Genomic DNA, 22,458 nt, shown 5'->3' on the forward strand with positions numbered 1-22,458 from the left:
AGGAAGTTGAGACTAATAAGGTCTCGAGGCACAACAGGCTAAGTTGTGCTTTACTGGAGGAGCACTGGCCCACGGGAGCCCGTGGGCCACTGGGTCCCATGACAGCTGTTCAGTCTCTGGCACAAAATGCGAAGCCCGGCCCAGTGCTACCGTCTCGCTGGGGACTGGTGCGGCTGTGCCACGTGCATGCCGGGTGGCTGGGAAACGCAGGATGCCCAGCCCCTGAAGCCAGATGTTCATAGCAGCACAGCTGGCAGGAGTACTTCCGTGAGTCCCCCACATACCAGCTGGGCTTTCAATACAGATCATAAGACCCAGGCTTCAGTGTGCAATGTCCTATCAGCTCACCAAAGGTTATGAATTTGTATTACCTGCAACTCAGGAGCTAGTGTCTTTCTATTAATACTGCTTTGGCAATTGGCTTTAATTTCTTTTGTGAAATGTGATGTAGTTGTTGTAAGACAAGCACACCATGAGCTGGACAAACTGTGAGAGGATGCTCTTTGACACACAGCTGTATTTAACAGAAATCTCACTGCTGCGGTGCAGTGATGCACTGATTACACTGCTCAAATCCCAGCGATATTACAGAATTCAAGTGGGGAGCAGTCCTATAGGTTATTTCTTTCTTTATATAAATTACTTTATTTGCAGTAAAAGAAAGCATTGGTATAAAATAGCCTTTCAAATTCGGCAGTGGTTTGCTTGCTGTGTCAGCAATATGTGTGAAAGAAAAGGCATGCTCCGTAACCTACATTTCAAAGGTCACAGTGCTACTGCTCCAGGCTTCTGAAAACCACAGTTGGAGCCAGCATCATGGTTGGTCTGAAGATTTGGTCTGTCTTGCTGGTTATACTGTACCGTTTCTGTCAAAGATGTGTCCCATGTGGAATTTCAACACATGTTGAAATAGGTAAGACATATTCAAAATGGATTTTCTTGTATTTTGAATTTCTTGTGAAGAGAAGTAAATTCAGATTCAGCTGGAAAGCAGAGAGAGGAAATAATGTTAAAGTAACGAGCAGTCTACATAATTTTATAAATGTGAATAGCAGGAAAAATGAGTAGTTTGATTTTGGAGTTTGAAATTTTACTGTTTTTTATAAGTAAAGTGCTTGAATTGACTTGGGTTGCATATTTTTCTGTCTCCTAAAACACAGGCATTATGTAACTGGAATGTTTTTGTCTGTGAGTCGTATAGGGTTTGGTTTGGAGAAAGAAAAGGAATGCTTTAGGCAATTCGTGGGATTGTTATATTTAAACTAAAGAATAACAAAAGTCATTTGTGGTAGCTCTGTTTTCAAATCACCCTGTATTAATTATGCCATACCTGCACAAATAGATAAAATTCTGTAATGTGTTTGTATCTGTGATTAACACCATAAAAATTTTATTCTGTGTCTCTTTCTGGTAGGTTGCTCTCTGTAGCCAGAACAGCATAGATTTGTAGAGAATGAAGGAGAGAACTGAGTGAACATCAAAATGGAGAAATAGTTCTGTTTTGAATTTCTTGTTTGCCTGTGCTATTTTTAAAATCTGGCTTCTTCCGTAGTTATTGCAAGCACAAATACGAGCAGTGTGAGGTTATTCTGAAACAGCTACTCATAATAACTGACAGTTTTAATTGTTTGTTCTTCTCTTTTTGTTTCTAAATCTATTGCTCAAACAGATGGTAAAATGTAGGATGTTGCCTTTATTTGGGTAATTTTCTCAGACTTTAGGTACTGAATACATGCAACTTTGAACAATTTCAAGGCTGGGATCATTCATGGTGTTTGGGACTGGAATGTGTTCCCTTACTGAGTGTTGTACCCTTGGTCAGCATCCTGGAACAATTTGCTTTTCCTAACAATGTGTCAAGAAACCCATAATAATCTGTAGGAGAAGTCATGCTGCCTGAGGTTAGGCAAGTGTACACAACTCTGGAAGCTCAGGACACTAATTACCAAGTATGCACTTCTGAGGAGTTGAAATAACAGATTTGCTAGAATAGAGTGTGTTTGAAAAAAAAATCTGCAAAGAGAAACAAGCTTACAGATCTGTCCCAAAGCAGTCATTCTTTTTTTGTAATCAAAGGAGCATGTTGCAGAAAACACGCGTTTATAGATCTTGGTTGTCTGAGGAGTTGTGTGTACACTGAACTATTGAGTCATAGTTTACAAGAAATTTTGTAAATTACATTAAACTGTGATCAGCTCTGATGCTGCTAAAATGAGTTCTCTTACTGTTGTGCACATAGAAGTTTATAACAGTAAGATGAAAATATTTGCAAAATTAAAACACTGAGTATTCCAGGAAAACAAAAACAAGCAAACAAAAAAAACCCCAAACAACAAACGGTAAAAAGGAATTCCTCTCTCACTTAAAGACAGCACCAAATAAATCCTGGACAGATTTTTGAAAGTACTTTTAAAATGATGGAAAGCTCTGCCTGTTCAGAATGTTGATCGTGTTCAGTGTGCTTGGCAGAGCTGTGCTGTGTCCTACTTGCATGGCCGTGCCTGGAGGTAGGTCTGAATGGGGAAGCTCTTCACCCCTAGGGGCTCCTGTCAGACTTGTGAGGCTCTGTGGAACTGTGGGGATCTGGCATAAAATTCCTTGTGAGGGTGGAGTTGTAGAACCTGGGCCCACTTGAGTAGTGAGAGAAGTGTGGGGGAGGTGTGAGGCAGAAAAAGCAAACTGCCAAACTGAGGCTCTCCCACACTGGAATCAGAGATGTGTTTAGAAATGTCTGAACCTTAAAACTTTAGATTATTATTTATTATTTTGTTGTTGTTGTTTCTCTTCTGGTGCAAGGCTGGTCTTTAAGGTCTTAACTTACTTGTATAAGGATGATTAATCACTGGATAAAATTCAAAGTTAAAGATCTTTCAAACCCACACAGTTTTGTCTAGATCTTATTCCAGAATGAGTGGATTGTTTTGGCTTTGGTGGGGGGAGTTTTTTGTTTGTTTGTTTCATTGTTTGGTTTTTTGGGGTTTTTTTTGTGATGTGATTTATTTGGTAAGGAACAAATTAACTTCAGTCTTTGTAAATAGCTTTAGAGTCAATGCTGGGTGTTTTTAGAATACTGTTGATAGATTATTCCTGGGATCTAATATTAGTAAGGAGGAGACCTCATTAAAGAAAAGGATGTCAGTTCGTTTCATTCACTTGTTATGACAGCTAAATAAAGATTTTTGGGAGTAAGAGTATCTGCCAATTCAGTAAATAAATACTGTTATTTACCTTGATGACTTTAGATTTTTGTTACTTTTCATGCATGTTAAAAATTAATCAAACCGTTAAACATGCACATTGATTCTCAACATACCTTTTTCACTGCTAAGGGCAACAGTGAAACCTGAATACCATATACAGCTAGAACTTTGTGGTCCACACTTCATATGTGCTGGGTGTGGTCTTGTCATTTCACTGCTGTAGCTCATTTCTGGACATGGGGAGTTCATTTCCCTGCGATTTCAGCTTGGTTGGTTAGCTTGGGAGCTGGGGATTAGAGAGAGACTGAAGATGTGCCACAGAAAGAGCACTTCCTTATTAACTCCCTAGGTGAGAAACCACATCCTCTCACATGCACACCATTCTGTGAGAAATGGTGTTTCATGCAGGTGGCACTTGGCTTGGGTACGAAAATGTGTTGTGTTCTGGTTTTGATAGTGCTTCCAACAAAACGTGGGCCTGGACACAATACCTGTAAATCAACAGTTCAATATATTGTTTTTCAGCACATAGAGCTCTGGAATTTTTCACTAAGCATGAAGGGAGTGTTAATTACAGACAGGTAGGAAGCATATTATTGCTTAGTTTTGTATACCTTTCTTCTGAATGTTTTGCTTTCTGTCTTCTTGCCTTTCTTATTATTCTCAGTAATGTGTGTGTCAATATTGTGCTCAGACTGTATTTTTACTGTTTTTTATTGAAAATAATTTGACTCCTTCTGAATATTATTACAGGAATATAACAATGTGTGTGTATATATATACTTTGTGTGGTTTCTTGCATGTTTTCCTATCTTCTTTCGTCATATTCTGTGTGAGTGGTTGTATTAGAAGAATCAGTAGAGGATTTTGGAAATGGAGATTTAATAAAACTAGGGACAGCAAAATGACAGCAAGGTTTTGTGCACCACATGGTGTATTTTACCAAGATGATAGTTGTATTTTGCTGGATATTTAGAACATATCTTTGATGTTGGTAGTAAAATGTAGTTTTGTGCTGTACAATAGCCTTCTGATTCCTTTTTGCCCCCATCCTTTTCCTAGTTATTGCTAAACCACCAAGATGCTTTTCAGGCTGGGAGCATTTATCCTGATGCCTTTTATCCTCCAATCTGCAAACGTGGTAAGAAAAGCTTTGTAAGTCCAAATTATAACAACTGCATTTTTATGTGCAAATCCTGCAGAATTTAGTAGGGTTGAAAATGGTTATGTTGTAAGAAATGAAGTGTGGCCAAAAATGATTTCCCACAAAAACTATCCACCGTTTTTGTTAGAACCTTTTGGTAGAACTTTATAATGAAATAACACATTTGAAAATGTTTTAGAAAGTAACTCTTGGGTAAATGTAACTATAATGGGTGGGGCAACTTGATAGAAGGATGCTGTTTGACTAAATTAGGTCAGATTACTGAGAGGACAAAATGGTCTTTTTTATGTAAGTCTTAGGGAAGGCCTAAAGCTATTTCTGTATTAAAAAGTCTTAGTTTCTATCAGATCAGTCAAAGAGAGGATAGGAGAATCTAAAAATCCCACAGCAACAAAATAGTGTAGGACTTGCTGGGGGTAGGTGGGTAAGTGTTAATTACATCCCAGTTTAAAGTCCTTTTTTTCCAGAGTGCAGTCTTTTGCCTTTTACTGTGCCTGTTAGAAATTAATGTCAGTCTTAATTTTGCTGCTTGCAGATCCAAAGTCTGCAGTACAAAATTTGCACCCTCTTGCACTAGCTGTAAAAAGTATGTCTTGACCTGCAGGTTGTCCCCTGGTTTTTCAGCTCTAATCGGTCAGCTCTTGATCATAATCAACTTCTCCAGCAACATTAAAGCTACAAAACAGCCAGCTAGGCTTTGCTGTAGGATATTTGCTACTGAAATGGTAAATCTGGATAGTGAGCAATTGGCAAATGGGATAAAGAGCCTGTCCTCCAGCTACATGCTATTCGTGTGTTTAGGCAAATACCAGAGACAGGGCAATGATAAGTACTTTGTGTGAGGATATCCAGCCAATTGATTGTTGAGATATTAGTGGAAGTTTAAAATATTGGAAGTAGCTTACCTTAGTGGGCCATGCAAATTCCATTAAATTTGGGGTGTACCTAGGATTTTTGTTTGGTTTAGAGCCAAATCACATAGTTGCAGCCAAACTTCTCGTTGTTTCTCAGACACAGGTTGTTGATGCTGCCTGTTGGTTATGCCATCTACAGGCAGTTTGTATCCTGATGTGCTCAGTTCACATCCAGATCACCTCTCTGCTCTGGCATTTAATACTGGTTTTGTCTTCTGTCACTTATGGGGTCACTGATCTTTGTTTTCTGCCTGGCTCTGCCAGCTTCTTGTCCCAAATTTCAGTCTTGCTTTCCTTGTTTTCATGACTGATGTTCTCCTGGGATTTTTTTCAGTTCCTACTTCAGCTTGCTAATATCTGCCTATCTTGTCTTTCCCTTCTAACCGTTTTGACCTGTCTTATACCAGGCCAGTGGTCAGAGCCTCTCTATCTGCAGTATCCAGTCTTCATTCCTTCGCTTACGTTGGAGTCCGTCTTGCCTTGTTAGAGTTGGACCACTTGTCAGCAGTCTCCTTAGTCAATGTGGAAGAAATAGGTACCTCTGCAGACCTGAGCTGTTTTAACTGAGTGTGACTAGATCAAGAACAAAGCCATCCAGAACAAAGCCATCCAGACTGCCTTTCTGGGCAGGAGACAGGCTTAGATGTAGAAGGCACTCTGATTTTGGCCAAGCAAGTACCATCCTTCTTTTATCTAGCTTAGCCACACTGTAAAATGTCACTGCTCTCTCAGTGTTTAATCTACCCTAATATTGTTCAATTTCACATTACTGCATCAACAAACATGTGCTCTTCCTCCAAGAGTACTGAACAATCTGAACAATCTCCTGCCTACCTTCTTCCCCCTTAGAGAATTTAATATTGTGCTGCTTAGTCTGTTTCTGTCAACATCCCTTTGTACTTAGCTTTATGTAGGGACACAGAAATTTTTAGGCAAGGTCACTGTTAGATCCCACACAATCTTTTCTGACTAAATTCAAGTGACAGTCATAATCGATTCTTCAAAAGAAACCTGATTTTTCCTCCTTTCCTCCCTTTTTCTCCTCCTACACTGACTGTATCTTGGCTAGTTTGCCTTTCTGTTGAAGATGATGGTGGTGATAATGATGACATTCATAACCCTCCTCTGCCCTGTGGAAACTGATACCTGTCAGAAAACATATTTTGAGTTGGCTGCCATTCCCAACAGCTTCTCTGCCATACAAGTGGATGCATTAATTTAGTCAACAGCTTCTCTGTCAGCTCTCTTTATCCTCTCTGCTTGGGAGGCAGCTTTTCATTGTACTGTACCTACTCACAGGCACAGAGAAAAGGAGCAGGCACAAAATTTTCAGATGCTTCAAACCAAAATCATAGAAGGTAAATCTAGTATCTCCTTTGATAGTATAAATCACATAAAATTAGTATGTTTTGGCTCTTTTCATTAGATAGAGTGCAAAATGTATCTTCTGTATTATACGAAATTGAACAAAAGTCCGGGGTTTTTAATGGAGAAAACCCTTTTATTTCCTTTTTTCTTTTTCATTTTTCCCCAAAAAACAAATCAAATACTGATATAATTTTATTGCAATAGGAATGTTCCATGATGTATCTGAAGACACTCACTGGTCACCATTTCTCAAAGCAAGTATTGACTACATCAGAAGGAATTATCCTCAGCCTTGGGAAGAGGTAAGAAAATTGATTAACTTTTGCTTGATTGACTTTGCTTTCAACTATTTTCTTCACCTTCACTAGTTGTAATTTCATCCTTTGTGAGGTGTAGAAAAAACTCAACACTTTTCTATTAAAATCTCTGCTTGTATAGGAGCACTTGAAATCCTGTTTTAATCTTTGCCATACAAAAAATTTACAGTTTCCATATAAAGTCTGTCAGTTATCTCTACTGTGTTCTGGTGCTTATGATACATTTCATAGGTCCAAACTTTTAAATGTGGTTGGTGATCTTGCATTCCTGTGAGATCTGGTTGAGGGTTTGCCATTTGAAAACCAGACATCTTTTAGAATTCTCATTTGTGAAATCTTGTACTTAGTCCAGATTTGCTCTTGTTAATGGTCTGTGAGCTATGAAGGAGGAAAGGAAAAACAATTTGTCAAAAGTGAGAGTGCAGAAGAATGTATTTCTCTCCTCTGTGTGGCTACACAACACCCATGGTGGCAGAGGGAGTTCACTCCTTGGAACTGGAAGTTTTTATCCTTGGTCCAGGAAAACAGTTTAGTACACATTTAACTCAAAGTATGCAAATTACCCTCACATCAACCATGTAATTCTATGGCCTTGAACTGTATACAGTGCTTAGAGCTTCTCAAGTTACAAAAGTTGACCACAGCATCAAGCAATGAGTGGTCAGCACTCTTGTCATGGTAAATTCTTGGATCGTAGGCATTTTTCACCTATATCCTTGTATATACATACATGGATATAGGTGAGAAACATACACACATGCACATCTGTAAAATGCTAACATTTTCTTAAAGACAGGAGTAAAATTACTGGTATTGCTACAAATGGATTGTTGTTGTGTAGGCTACAGAGAAGCTGGTGGCTTTCCTGTTTGGAATTGCTTCACATATGGTGGCAGATGTTAGCTGGCATAGCCTGGGCATTGACCAAGGATTTCTAAAGGCCATGGGAGAAGTAAGCCTGCATTGTTTTCTTTATTGATACAACTGGATTTATTGGAACGGATAGCTTCATTTTGGACTGTGGTGGGGAGGAAAGAGAAAAGCTGGAGTCCTGTTTCAGGAAGATTTTTGGAGAGACACAATGTCACAAACTTCGTAAGAGTGACGTTCATCAGGTTTGGGACCTGTAAACATTAGTGTTGCTTGGAGAGTTTGTTTCTGCTCATATTAAAAGAAACAGGCAGTTCTCTTGTTTTTCTCTTTCTCCAGATTGATTTTCATGGTTCATACTCAGAAGCTCACAGTGTTGGAGATTTTGGTAATGTTTCTGTTTGCCAATCATAGATCCTTGTATTGGAATAACTAGTTCTCTTCAAAACCATGGTGGTTGATTCTGTCTCTTATCCTGGGCAATGCAGGAGTAAGAATGGCATATGGACACTGTATTCTTGCTCTTCCCCATGGCTTGAAAAGCCCTGCTGTACCCATCCTTATGCTCCAAGTTTGAGGAGATGTGATAAGGCATATGGACACTTGGATTAAAGCCAAAATGCAGACCAAAGGATGCTAAGATTTAGATGGAGTCACTACTGTGATTTTAAATTGTACATTATTCTCTGGAGGTATAAAATGTGCAGCATGCTTTCAGGTGAACCATTTGTGTATTCCAAATATATAGCTGGCAAATCTGCCACATAAATACATAGCTTCATCCACAGTGTTATTCATGACAGAAACTTAACAGGTTTTGTTTGTTGGGTTATGTGGGGTTGTTTTCATTCTTTCATCCTCAGGAGGAGATGTAGTGAGTCAGTTTGAGCTGGACTTCAGTTATCTGGCATCGAGTTGGTAAGATAATGAGGTTGCCTTCTTTAATATTTAATGTTCATTCTGTATAATCATATATAATATAATCACATATAATATCACAATTCTGTATTGATCTGTTTTAACAAAATGCTGTCCTTCTTTATTTTTCTTTCAAAAGAAGCACTTGCAACTATTTTAAATGTTATGAGTTTGGTATTCCTTATATGCATATTTACTGTTCCTTGACTTAAAAAACTGGAAGGACAGAAGAGAGTTTTATGTATAGGAACACAGCAAAAAAAGATTAAATTATTTATCTCTGAATTTATAAGCAGTTATATATAAAATAACTAGTGAAAACTTTTTGCTGGAATGTCCTAGCAGCTAGTGAAATAACTCAGTTAAGTGGCAATCTAAGTGAGATTTACTTAAAGTTTTGGAAGTTGAAGATGTTGAATTCAGACAGTTTTAAAAGCACAAAAATGAGCAGAAGATTTAGATGCCCATTTTTTTTTCCTCACAGTTGCATGTGCAAGCCTCTCTGGTATTTGTAAATCTTCATGACCTTATGCAGTCTTTTGAAATTTGGAATATTTTATGGGCTGTTGTTATTACAAGAACTTTAATCTTTTATTGGGTGATGTGGAACATCTGTTGTTGTAACACATTCCTTTTTTTTTTTTTTTAGGTATGTACCTGTCAAAGACCTAGCAGCTATCTATAAGGAATTTTATGGAAAAGAGATCATAACTGAAAGCACAATTGCTGAATGTACTTATCTGCTGTTTTTTGAACTGTAAGTTAAATATCTCTGCCTGGGCTTTTGTAAGTGAAACATATGTAGGAGAATTATGATAATCATATTTGAAACACCTTATGCATTGATGTCAGCAATATAGACTCCCTCCTAGACCCCAAAATCACAGAACATCTGAATTTTTTTAATGACTAGGATTAAAATTTGAACTATTTAATGACTGTTAAATTAATTATTACACCACAGATGGTGAATCTTGACTATTTAATGCATTTATACATGTAACGTATTTATGCCTATTTATTGGATAGCAGCTGTGTCTTTAAGTACCATTGCACTGTTGTGCATTAGCAATATAATTATCAGGTACTGAAGAAGTCTCTAGATACATGCCTTATCTACATTTTATGTAGATCCCTTCAAGTCCAAGAATAATTCAAAAGAGACTTTGGATATCTGGCAGTGTCTGCTTTTGAGTATCCTGAACAGCTTTGCTGTATCCTGTATTTCAGTTAATTACCAATAGTCACACAGCATTTACAAAAACTGTCAATCCTTCAAAATTAAGGGCATTAAAGTTTTTATTGTTACTTTTTACATTACAACTTTAAAAATGTATTAACTACCAACATGGAAATATAATGACTTGCATAGTATTTACCATACAGGACTTTTGAAAAGAACTGTATAATAATTAAATATTAAATGAAACAAATTTCATTTCTGAATTTTTTTTCAGGCATGGAGAAAGGCTTCTTGTTGGCAAGGTTGGTCTTCTGTTTTCTTTATAAAAATGAACATACAGCATGGAGACGATGTGATTCATCTTCCTGAGCATATTGCCTGTCTCTTAGCTTTTCCCAACATTTGCTAGTAAATCTACATTTCTGGTGGAGAAGTTCCATGAATATTTCCTTGGAGGAGTGGATGACATGGCATTCTGGACCAACAACATTTTTGAGCTGACGAGCCATATGCTAGAGAATGGAGCCAGGTATAGTGTATGTCCTGAGCTATAGAACACAGTAGTCAAGTGCTGACACCCACTTAATTGTTCTTCTTAAGGCAGGTTCTTTCCTAGAAGAGGTGCTGAGCTCTAGATCCTCACTTGGACAAAGGGATTTCCATGTCTGCCTTTTGCCCAGGTGCACAGGTTTACGCAGGCCTTGATTTTTCTTTTGTTACGTGTTCACACTCCTTTGCCCTGGCAAGCTGCTGGCATGCCCAGGTGATACTTAGCAGGGAAAATTTGGGGCGTTCTTTAAGACATACTCAAGGCTTTGCTTAAATGTTGCATAGCCATGCCCTGAGGTTCTGCCTGGACTAGCAATCTGGGCCTGCACCTTCTGGCTGCTGCCATCAGTCAGCAAAGATGTCCCTTTTGAGGGGAGGTCAGGTATTACCTTCAGACCCTGAAGGCAAATAGAATTAGAAAGAGTATGAGTATATATTCTAGTGTTTAAGCTCAAGCTTCTACTCACAATTTCATATTTTTATAGAAGTTTAGCCTTGTATGGCTCTCTTACAAATGTAACCTTTTGTAAATAACTTCAGAAGACCAACAGTGGCAATTAATCCATCCATTTATATGGAAAATATCACTGTTGCTATTTTGGGAAATTATGTTTGAAATACAGAATGGTACAATCTGTTACATTCTTTGTTCCTAAATGGCACTTTCATTAAAAATGCTTTAGATTCATATAGATAACAGGGCATGTTACAATAAGTTTCCCTCAAGAGCTCTGTAAAGACATATGATACTCATACAGAACCTAATCAAGGTCATCAGATAAATATCATAGGGGTTTCTAAGGGTTATGAGGATGCTCTAATTTTGATTTTCTTTAAAAAACTGATGACTTCTAACAGAGGAATCAGTAAGGATAAAAGTTGTATTTTTAGTTTCATTTCTATTGTGGTAAAATCTTTAAAGTGCATTCTGTGTATTTTTCTTTAGTAGCTGCTACCTGCCTGAGAACCCACTGTTCATAAATTGCACAAAGGAGCACAAGGACAACCATGTGTAAGTGTAGCTCTGACAGTTTAAAGCTTTAGTAATGAAAGGAGAGTCTTCTGCTGATGTGGACAGTGAGCTACTGAAAATTAGAGATATTTTGGGTTATCTTTTTGAGTGTGAATTTGAGATTCTCTTAGTGTGAATAACTAAGTTCTGTGTAAAGGAACTGCAGAACCTAACAGAGACTTTTACGTCAAGTCATTAGTTCAGTTATATTAATTCTTATCACTGCCTTCTTTGTTTTAGCAGAAACAAACAATCAAAACATGAACATCACAAGAATACAACTTCTTTGCTTACAGAAACACTTGAGAAGAATATAAACTATACAGAGAGAGGAGTTCAATTCAACATACAGCCTTGGGCAACAGTAAGTGAGAAGTAACAGATGTTACAGATGTCAGGTAAAATTCATCTCTATATAAAATTGTTTTCATTGCTGTCTGAAATGCTGCATGATGGAGCAGAGTCTCTGGATGTTAACAGCAGCTGACTTCATGGACATTCCAGTACCATTGTTAATCTATATATGTATGTCATAAGTACTCAATTTTTACACTTTGCTTATTGTATAGTGAAGTTAGAACACATCCTGCAGTGCCAAAAAAGACAAAATATATAGTTAGTATTTACATTTCACAGACATATGATTGCTTTTTTTGGGTTAAGAGCTCTCAGCAAGGCATAACAGTGAACAATTAGTAGTGCTCCCTTTAGAGCATACAGATTTTTGTCTTTCTAAAATGGTGCTTATGATCTGAGTCAGACTCCTCTTAACTCCATGTGGTGATTTCCACTGTTGGTGACTTGATTTTTGAGGTGCCCCAAAAAGTTCTAGAGTTTCGATCTGTGTTTTAGCCACTGTTGTGTCTCTTTATTATTTTTATTTCAGAAATCCCTCCGCTTGATAAACCATGCTTTTAAAACCAATGTGTGGAGAGCATTAGGAGCTACACATCAGAAATCTTCTAAGCACATCTCCAAGCCAGCAGCTTCATATTTTCTGACTTCACCCTATGCTAGGCTTGGATGGTTGGTAATTTTTTCATCCCACCTTCCTCTTGATTTCTTAAAATTTTGAGTACACACCAAAATATTATTGTTGATCCTTTGGATACTCTTTAAAGGTGAGAGTGCAAAGTTGTAAAAATCTGATGGAATGGCTTATGTTGTATGTTCAGAACAGCAAGTTAACCCATAAGATTTTTCTTTTGGATGTTGATCAAGCTCCAAATGGAAGGAACCAACATTAGAACTAACACTGACTCTAGTTCTGAGCAGTATAGGATCGTTGCTACCCTTTTTTGGTTGTGGGTTGATGTTTGTGCAAAATTAATTGTCTGTCATGAGTTGATGACTGATGATTCTAGTGAGACTTCTTGGAAATACTCGAGACTAGTAGGGAGTTCAAAGATAGATTCAGGACAGAGAGAGGCATATTCTCTCTCCGTGTCAATGAGGTTCTACTTTGACCTGCGACAAGGAAGAATAATAAAACAAATTTGCATTGCTGCTTATCTAACTTATTCTGTCTCAAAATTTGGATTTAATTCTTGAGTTTACTTCACACTGGCTAAATCAACAGTAGTTAGTTCTTTCCATGTTCCCTCTCTAAACTCCAACATGTTACTACTGTAACTCTTTTGCTTATCTCAGATGCACTAATGGAAGATGATTGTTCTGGTTTTACTTAATTCAAGAAAATGTAAATAAATATATGATATAAAAAATTCTGTGTAGATTTTTACAAAACTATATGGGGAAACACAGGTCCTGGTTTATCTGAATTATGGGGGTTTTTCCCACTAATGTTGTGGTAGTCTGAAAACTAATGCTGATATTGTTGACTCCCTTGCTGTACAGGGCACTGATCTCAGCTGACCTAAACCAGGATGGATATGAAGATCTGGTGGCTGGAGCACCAGGGTACAGCATCATGGGCCATGTTCAGATAGGAAGGGTGTATGTGGTCTACAGCAACCAGTCAGGTTTGCCACCAGAGGACATGGATCTGGATGGGAAAGCTGACCAAGTACTACAGGGTCATCAGGTAAGGGGTCAAGGCAGATATTGGTCACTTAAATTTTTTTTGCCTGAAAACTGGTGAATTTTGACTGAGCATTGGTATCATTAATGTGTATGAGTATTATTCCTGAAATACTGCTCCTGATTAAAGATGTCATATGCTTTTCAAGAAAAATAATCATTATTAAAGTTCCGGGAACAATTGAAATGATGGTGATCTGTGGGTTCACTTCCATTACTGTGCCAGATAAGTGAGTACTAGACCATAAAGTGTCCTTAAATAAAACTAAGGTTGTGTCTCTCTAAGCCACAATATAGCTCATCCTGGCCCCTGCCTTTAAGAAAATATTGTGTTTCCTGTCCTTTTTAATCTAAAATTATTAATTTGAGATGTTTCAATTCCTTTGAGGCTACATTTCTTCATTAATTGATAACTTCTCCCCAAATCATTTTGTCTGTAGAGTATTGAAAAAAAAAAAAAAGAAAACTGATTTGACATGATGGTGGTTGGTTTGTAACCAAGAAGTAGGAGCAAATCACCCTTTTGAGTGTTAAATATGATCCTCTGTAGAAAATACCTTTAGTCACAAAGAATATAATAGGAAGGAATGAGCTACATTTCATTTTAATTTGTTTCTGTGGTTATAAACTGTGAAGTAACAGCTGCTGTCTTCTTACAGAGTGTTTTACTGGTTCCCAGTCATAATGCTGTCAACAGCATGGAAAGACCATAAGCTTAACATCAATGGTGCACTGAACTCAGAAGAGGAAATAGCAAAGCAGCACCATATTATGTTCTGTTGCCCTTCATTTTAGCACCACCGACTTTGAGTTAGTGTGTTGGCATGGGGGTTATTACTTAGAAGAAAAAGGAATTGTTGGGATAGACTTTTGTCATCTATTTCCAGTCTTCCCTGTGCAAATGTGCAGTAGGTTTTCATGGTTTTGACTTGAAAACATGAGAGCAGTCCCTTTTCTTTTAGCCTTCAGGAAGATTTGGTTCTGCCTTGGCAGTCCTGGACTTCAATGAGGATGGAGTGCCAGATCTGGCAGTTGGAGCACCTTCTGTGGGATCTCAGTTTCTTACTTACAAAGTAAGCTACAAATGTGGGTTTGTTAGGGTTTTTTTTTTTAACTCTCCAAACTGAATGTTATTATTGATACATATTTTTTTAAACATTGAAATGAAAGAGAGAATTTCTGTTGTTGCTCAAGGTGACTTTGTAATTTAAAGAGAAGGTTATAAGCTTTGTGGGTACTTTGACTGGAGCAGTAGCAATGACAGCAACCTGTATTTCTCTTTCAGTGGCCTTTTTGCACATTAGAAATCCAAACCAGATTGCAACTTTGCAGCACTGACATGCTGGAAATGTAAGGGGCCATTCATGAAATACAAATGTACCCTTTATATTTAGGAACAGAGAGTCTGGAATGGACCTCATGGGTCAATGAGTTTTGTCATATGCTGTCACAGGGCAACAAATGGTATCTAAAATGTGATACGAACACAGACACACTTGCTAAAATAACCAAGTTACAGAGGCTTAATGACTTGCAGCTTACCAGATAAGCCCATATAATGGTTCCTGAGTATTTTCAGGCCATGCAAGCTGAGAGGTAAAATGTTTTGATTTAAACGATATCCATTAAGCTTAAAACTCTTCAGAATTTTACATACTAATTTAGCTGCCTGAATAAGAATTTAAGTGTTTTTATTTAGACTCAGCACTTGGAAAATTGTGTGCATCTGTTGTGCCTGGCACTGTTTACCATTGCATTAAAAAATTAATAAAATTTGAGCCATCTGAACATGTGTATTATGAGTATAAATATACACTATACTGCCCTTGCTCCTTACACACAGTATGATGAAAATGTACTTCTCTAGTTTGTTGCTTGGTTACAGCAGTACCCATTACCCATGGATATTCTTAGGTTTGGGGTGGGAAAGAAAATAATATGGGAAGGCTCTGAGAGGAAAAATAAAGTTGTATGAATAGCCCTTGCAGAACTGTTCCACTCCTTGTGACTGGCCTTGGATTTAATACTTGGTACTGACATGCCGGTGGTCTCATGGCTCATTTGCCTTTTATGCCATTTAGGGTGCTGTATATGTCTACTTTGGAACTGAGGGAAGAGGCTTGGCACCTGAGCCAAATGTTACCATAACTTGTCAGGTATATTGATAATGTAATATCCTGTTTATACTATCCTGTTAGATAGGCTGACACATGGGCTACACAAGCAGGAGGTGAGATAAAGGGGAAAAGAGCTTATGGGCTTAATAAAAAAAATGTTAAAATCAAACTTATCATTTCAAGGAAATTTAGACTGAGGGGGATGGAGTAAGCAGGTGCTTGCTTAGATTGGTTGTATGTGTGAAAAACATTTATACCCCAGTGCAGGGGAGGCAGCAGGGTGAATAGCAAGGTGCATAGCCCTCATAACCAAAAAAAGCCACCAAAAAACCCTGACCCAAACCAAACAAAAAACCAAAGAAAACAAAATTGAAGCCAGGGAGTGGGAGGGTAATTTGGTCAGAAGCAAAGTTAGCTCTTTAGAATTAAGTTGCTCTATTTTGCTACAGAATTGATGGTTTAAGTTTTATTTCAGGCTTAAACTAACTGTTTATTGCAGTATTCCTACTGTAATCTTGGTTGGTCCCTCCTGGCAGCTGATGTTGATGGGAATGGAAAAGCTGATCTGGTTGTGGGCTCTCCATATGCACCAGGTGGTGGGAAGCAGAGAGGATTTGTGGTTGCATTTTACTCTCATTTCAACAGGAGTGACCAAGGTAATATTTATTGAGTAAATTAACCCTCCCATATTTTATGTGACTGTTCATTTGTTCCTAATTAATCACGGGATAATTCAGCTTGGACTGATCTCAGAGGCTGTCCATCCTGCTCAGTAAGGGATAGCTGTGAAGCCTGACCAAATTGCTCAGGGCTGTGTCCAGTTGCATCTTAAAACCTCTAATGATAGAAATTGCACAGCCACTCTGGGCAGCTGTTCTACTTCTTGGCAGTCCTCATAGGGAAAAAAATCTCTTGTTACAGCCAGTGTGAACCTTTCTTGTTTCACTTCATGCTCATTGTCTATTGTCTCCCCACCATGCATAGTGACCTCATAGGCATGGAAATCATGGAACACCTCTACTAAATTTGCTCCAGTTTATCAACATCTTTCCTGTTACTGAACAATGTATTATAGGTGTGATTTAGGGAACAATCACTTCTCTCAATCTCTTTGCCATGCTCTTGCTTATATAGTCTAAGGCACTGTTGGCTGTCTGCTGTCAGAGCCTTACACTCAGCTCTCTGCCCACCAGGATCTCCAGGGCCTTTTCCACATGGCAACTCCCCAGCCAGTCTGTCCCTAGCTGTATCACTGCAAGGGCATCTCCTTTCCCAGGGTTAGGCTTTGCATTCATCCTCACTGAATTTTGTGAGGTTCCTGTCAGCCTGTTAGTCCAGCCTGCCTGGGTGCCTCTGAATAGGACCACTCCCCTGCAATCTCCTGTAGTCTGCCAACTTCACAAAAGGGCATCTTGTTGCCTTGTCTAAATCATTTATAATAAAGTGTCCAACAGGATGAGTCAAAAGATTGATCCCTGAAGGCACTCCACTTGTTGCAGGCATTCGGAGAACAACACATTGTTCTCTGCTCCTGTCAGGGTGATCATCTCAACCAGGTTTTTCCCATCTGGTTTTCTGTCCATCCAGACTGCAGTGTCCCAGCTGGGATGCAAGAACATTGTGGGAAACTGTGTTGAAAACCTTTGCTAAAGCAATGGATTCAACTATGTATTGTGAGTCCAGGGTAGGCTCACTGCTCTTTCTTGGAAAATTGCAAATGAACCTCAACAAATGAATCTTTATCATTCTGTACATTCCTTCATGTGGCTAAAGAGGAATGCTACAAGTGAATATAGTTAATGAGTACAGGTGATGAGGTTTCTAGTGAATGAGGGAGGAAATGTCATATATGGAGCTAAATAATAAAGCCTGGGCAGCTTAGTCAGAATCATGTAATTGAGATTTACAATAATGCTTAATTGTTGCAGCTTATTCTAATCCATGTAAAATTAGAAACCACAAGAACATGGGTTTCAAAACACTGCTAACTGACATTTTTGTAAAACCAAGGCACAGAATGGGTTATTTAAATTATAGCCAGAATGATTTGAAGCTCTCCCACCCAGCACCCTTGAAGAGTTACAAATTCTGATAAACAGTAAGTAGTTTAGGGCAGGCTTGAGTGGTAGCTTTCACGTACTTCATGTAGGCTGTTGGAAGGATTGAGAAACAGGCTGTTTCAAATAAAAGCTTTCACCAGCCAGCACAGCTGCAGGGTGAGTAAGCAAAGTCAACAATTACTGGTGCCATGTCATGGGCAGTGTAACTTTGCATAGAGAAACTTGTTGTCATAGGGTCAATCAGTGGATGATTGCAAATGGGTTTTTCAATGCCAGGGCACATGAAGATTTAACTCTTTTTTTTCCTGGTCTCTCAGGACTCCTGTCAGTACAGGATGCCAACTGGATGGTAGAGGGGGAAGAAAACTATGCTTGGTTTGGATTTTCACTTGCCAGCTGCCAGCTGGAGAACGTAACATTATTGCTGATTGGTAGCCCTACATGGAAGACTTGTTCTGGGTAAGTTGTATTAACAGCTTCTGTCTCCTCCACTCTGCTCTACTTCTGCAAGGTTTACAATTTGAAATAGATTAGACTTCCAGCTTTTTAGGAAGTTTCCTTTTTATTCTGTTTAGAATATTTTCATTAAATTTGTATTTTTATGCCTTCACCCTTCCCTATGAAGACAAGGGGTTTTAGACCATCTCTAGGGCAGGTCTCTGTTATTTAGAGACACTTAAGAATTTCTTGGGTTTTCTTGGGGAGGAAGGGGGGTCACAAAAATGCTGATGGGTAAGCATGCCTTAAATAATTGTATGGATGGCTCTTTTACTTTGAGAGAGCATTTTTTAAAGCAAATTAAACACGAAGATGTCTTGGATGATAAAAAAGTGGATAGACAGACCAAGTGTGTGCTCTAGATATTGTGTAATTAGTTAGAACAAGTATGGGAATTACTAAAATAGATTTCTAGAACTTGTCAGGCACTATTATTGCAAAGTAAAAGGGGAAAACATGTACAATAATATGTTGTTACATACAAATTTATTTTGCATTGTAATTGCATTGTCAAGCTGCAATACCCTCTTGTCGGATGTCAGACAGAGTGTTGGGAAAGTGTACGGGTATAACCCACCAAGTACAGAGCGCTGGTTTGAGATAACTGGAGACAAGGTAGGGCTCCTTCTTTAGTATGGGACCTTGTGAATAATTTGAAGTAAAGTGACATTCTGTAGAAATTACATAGGTGTTTTAAAAATCTGACAGGAGATGGGCAGAATGGGTTTGTCTCTGGCCAGTGGTGTGATGTCTGTGGCTGGGAACACAAGAAAAGTTTTGGTGGTGGGTGCACCTACTGCAGGTATGTCCTGAAAATTGGAGACCATTTCTGCGTAAGGATGTTTGTTTCTGTATGACTCAAGGAGAGATACAATGTTTAAGTTAGAAAAAAGACCTTTGAGTTGCCATGAAATTAAAAAAAAAACATTAGAAATCACTGTAATCACCTGTATGTGCCTTACATGTAGAGTCCTCTCTACTGTGCCTCAACTTCAGTGGGTCTTTTTCCTTCCTTAAAATGGGCTTAACAACATTACTGCTTTGTATTATTTATGTAACAGTGATTTGCTAGCAGACTGCATATTTCTTGGAAATGAAACCAAACAGTATTTTGTCCTCACTCTGGCAGTAGACAGTAAGGAACTGAGGAAGTCAAAATGCAGAAGTCTAAGTTGAATGCATTTCTCCCCTGGTTCTGTGACTAAAAGATTTTTTTTCCTATGCTAATTAGTGTTAAACCCATATAATGTTTGATCTTATTGGATACATTATACTATCCATTTTATGTAATGCCAGTATTACCTATAATTGTAAGTACTAAACCTGAGTTCCTGTGTCTGATGCTCAACATTTGTTATTTCTTTTTTTTTCTTCCAGACAGCCTGTCTAGGATTTTATTTATGTCCTCAGTGCTGCATCAAGCTGGACTGGCTCTGGTATATGACCTGTCAAACAGCACCAAGCCTTCTTTGCTCAGCACATTCAGTGGGGACAGGAGGTTCTCTCGTTTTGGAGGAGACATTTACTTAAGTGATCTGGATAATGATGGGCTAGGTAAAGCTTGAATCTAGACCAGCAGTGAAGGGTTTAACTTTTGGCAACAGGAAAATTGGTCACCTACATACTCATACAAGTGCTAAGCACAGTCTGCTTTCCCAATTGAATTGTACCAGTATTCCACTGTGCCTTACAGGGAGGCCTCTGTAAAATCCCAAGCAACTCAGTCAGAAATTGAAACATTTTAGCTGCCATCATTAATAGGAATTGTGGCATCTAGAGGCATGTAAACGCCAGATTTCCCATGTTTTGGTTTAGCATTAGTTCACTTCTGCTGTGTTATGTCCTCTTTGTAATATGTGCAGATGAAATGATTGTGGCATCCCCACTGCGAACTAATGGTGTCACCTCAATCCTGGCTGGTGCGGCAGCCGGCCGCGTTTATATTTACAACGGCAGACAGGCATCCTCGGGGAATGTGACAGGCCACTGCACATCATGGACATCTCCCTGTCCTGAGGACTGGGTAAGAATATAGGAAAGTGAATTCTGGACATGAGTTTAGAATTATAACTAATTAATTACATCCAGTACAAATACCAAGTGTGTTCTGCCTTGGTTCCAGAAAACAGAAGGTTTTCTCAGGTTTCTGAATCTCTGCAATTTGGCTCCTCCTGTTTGTTATTAAATTACTTTGCTGTTTAGAGCCAGGGTTAACATACTGGTCTTCTACTCTCCTCCACTGACTTTTTATTTCCTCTTTTTTTTCTTCTTCAGGCACAATATGTTCTGATTTCTCCTGAGGTAAGTAACCAGAAAACAAACTACGGAGAGAAACTAAGAAGTCCTACTTAAAAAAAACACGTAGCAGTATTATAACCAGCAATGTTATTTTATAGGAACTATCAAGATTTGGGAGTTCTGTTACCACTGTGAAATCTGAAAGAAAGGTGAGAAAAATTACTGTTGTTGGCTGTTTCATAACATCCTTCTACCTCACTTGAATATACTAGCTAACACCTCACATTTATCTTACACATTTTCAAAAGTCTTAAGTTCTTTACATAGTTAATTAAGTCACTCTCTGAACTGGTAATTAAACCCATTTTATAAGTTGATGAGCTATGGAGTAGCCAACATTTTGGCACCTGAATTGAAAGGTTTGAATCACTTTAAACCAACCTGAATTCTAAACTGCTTAGGAGTTTGTTGAAAGGTTCCATGGGAAATGCAGCATAGGTGCCTCCTGCCTTTACTGTTCATGCCTGCCTGTATGCAAAGCGGATGCTCAGCTGTGGAGCAAACCGAGCACCCAAAAGCATTACTCTCATTTAGTCTTTACAGGTTTGCTGTCCTGGCTATCACTTGCAGTGAACACTGTTCATGTCACGTGTTTGTAAGCATAGAGAGATCCAATTCTTACCTGACTGATTTAGGATGTGTTTGCGTACCTGTTTCTCTTTGTTTCCCTCACATGCCCAGTTTTTTTACCAAATGCCAGTTGCTACATTTCTATGATGCACTGAGGAACCTTTATTTCAGCTGGAAAATTACTTAGTGCTTGTTCAGCTGAGTTCCAATGTTCTGCTCACTCTGACATCACCTCCATGAGGACTAGGGCTCTCTGTGTGAGTACAGAGGAAGCCTCAGTACTAGGCTGAGGAGGTCTTCAACAAATGGCATTTGACTTCTTGTGTTAAAATATACAAGCACCTGGAACTTCTTCTCAGCTAGGTTAGGGTGCATAATCCAACACCTGAAACAGAGGCACTGCTGAGTCCAAGCAAGGCTATTCTCCAAGCATTTGTGTTCTGTTGCTATGGCACCACTCTAGTCCACACTCCAGCTTCATCTGTCTTGATACTAGCTCTGAGAAGCAGTTTATATGGGCAAGAGATTTATTTCATTTGTTCCAGCTTGCTCCAGTTCCCCAAATGAAATAGTCTGGCAAACAGACTTTAACTGCTACTCTGATGAGGTGGGCTGCTGTCTCATTTCCCATCACATCTCTATATGACACTAAGGAGATGGTCAAAATCCATGGGGGAAGCTTAAGGCAGCCATGCACCTGCAGTTACATTTTGCTACCTTTGCTCTTATCCCTGCAGAAAGAAGTTGTAGTGGCAGCAGAGAGAAGTTCTGCGAAAGCTCGACTTAGTGGAAGGCTTTTTGTCTACTCACTCTAAAAGTGCACAGTAGCCTGGAAGACCAGGGCACACGTGATCTTCTAGTGAAGAATCTCTGTAGTATTTGTGCTACTTTCCTGAACTCACGCAAACCAACAGACCCCGTCAGCAAACTTTTGCTGAATTCTGTGGTGGGCAGCAGCACCGCTTATCTAGAACAAGCAGGCTGGTCTCAAAACCTTTTAGAGGTTGAAATGAGCAGGCAGCTGGATTTCTGGTAGTAGTATTTGGCCGTATAAGGAATGTCCAGTGGCCACCTTCTTTGCTGGCCAGATCTGAGTATCTTCTTGACAAAACTGGGAAACTGCAGCACATCATTTACAATGCCTTACATACTGTGATAAGGATAAGGATTCTAAGTTATGGGAAGTTACTGAAAAAGTAATAAGCATGGAGCAGCTTTAAGACTGACAGAAAGGTGGGTGCTGGTTCAACAAGACTGCCTCTCTCTCCCTGAAGTCTTAAGGCCTGCATTGAGGTTATAGTGCAGCTTGGATCTCCCAGGGAAAAAAGAACAAGCAAGACTAATGAAGTTTTAGGAAATGCTTTTGCAATTGTGGCTGA

General features: G+C 38.8%; 1 protein-coding gene across 7 annotated transcripts; it reads left to right on the forward strand.

Moving 5' to 3' along the window:
• Positions 1-763: 763 nt before the first annotated feature.
• On the forward strand, positions 764-22,236 carry GPLD1 (glycosylphosphatidylinositol specific phospholipase D1). 7 transcript variants are annotated; one of them, XM_069007977.1, is made up of 25 exons: positions 766-913; positions 3,726-3,781; positions 4,263-4,341; positions 6,852-6,949; positions 7,806-7,916; positions 8,174-8,222; positions 8,698-8,752; positions 9,402-9,509; positions 10,210-10,237; positions 10,325-10,464; positions 11,431-11,496; positions 11,740-11,860; positions 12,383-12,522; positions 13,354-13,540; positions 14,499-14,609; positions 15,618-15,692; positions 16,153-16,309; positions 18,031-18,172; positions 18,727-18,826; positions 18,920-19,013; positions 19,589-19,765; positions 20,074-20,234; positions 20,486-20,512; positions 20,608-20,658; positions 21,817-22,236. In XM_069007977.1, the coding sequence occupies exons 1-25, from the start codon at positions 817-819 to the stop codon at positions 21,892-21,894; spliced, it is 2,508 nt and encodes an 835-aa protein (XP_068864078.1). In that variant the 5' UTR covers positions 766-816; the 3' UTR covers positions 21,895-22,236. The 7 variants fall into 7 exon arrangements, with proteins under 7 accessions (XP_068864083.1, XP_068864078.1, XP_068864079.1 ...); XM_069007976.1 differs by having other exon boundaries at positions 767-913; positions 11,737-11,860; XM_069007978.1 differs by lacking the exon at positions 15,618-15,692 and having other exon boundaries at positions 11,737-11,860.
• The last annotated feature ends 222 nt before the right edge of the window (positions 22,237-22,458 follow it).

Source organism: Aphelocoma coerulescens, chromosome 2 (assembly GCF_041296385.1).
Source record: "Aphelocoma coerulescens isolate FSJ_1873_10779 chromosome 2, UR_Acoe_1.0, whole genome shotgun sequence".
Lineage (NCBI taxonomy): Eukaryota > Metazoa > Chordata > Aves > Passeriformes > Corvidae > Aphelocoma > Aphelocoma coerulescens.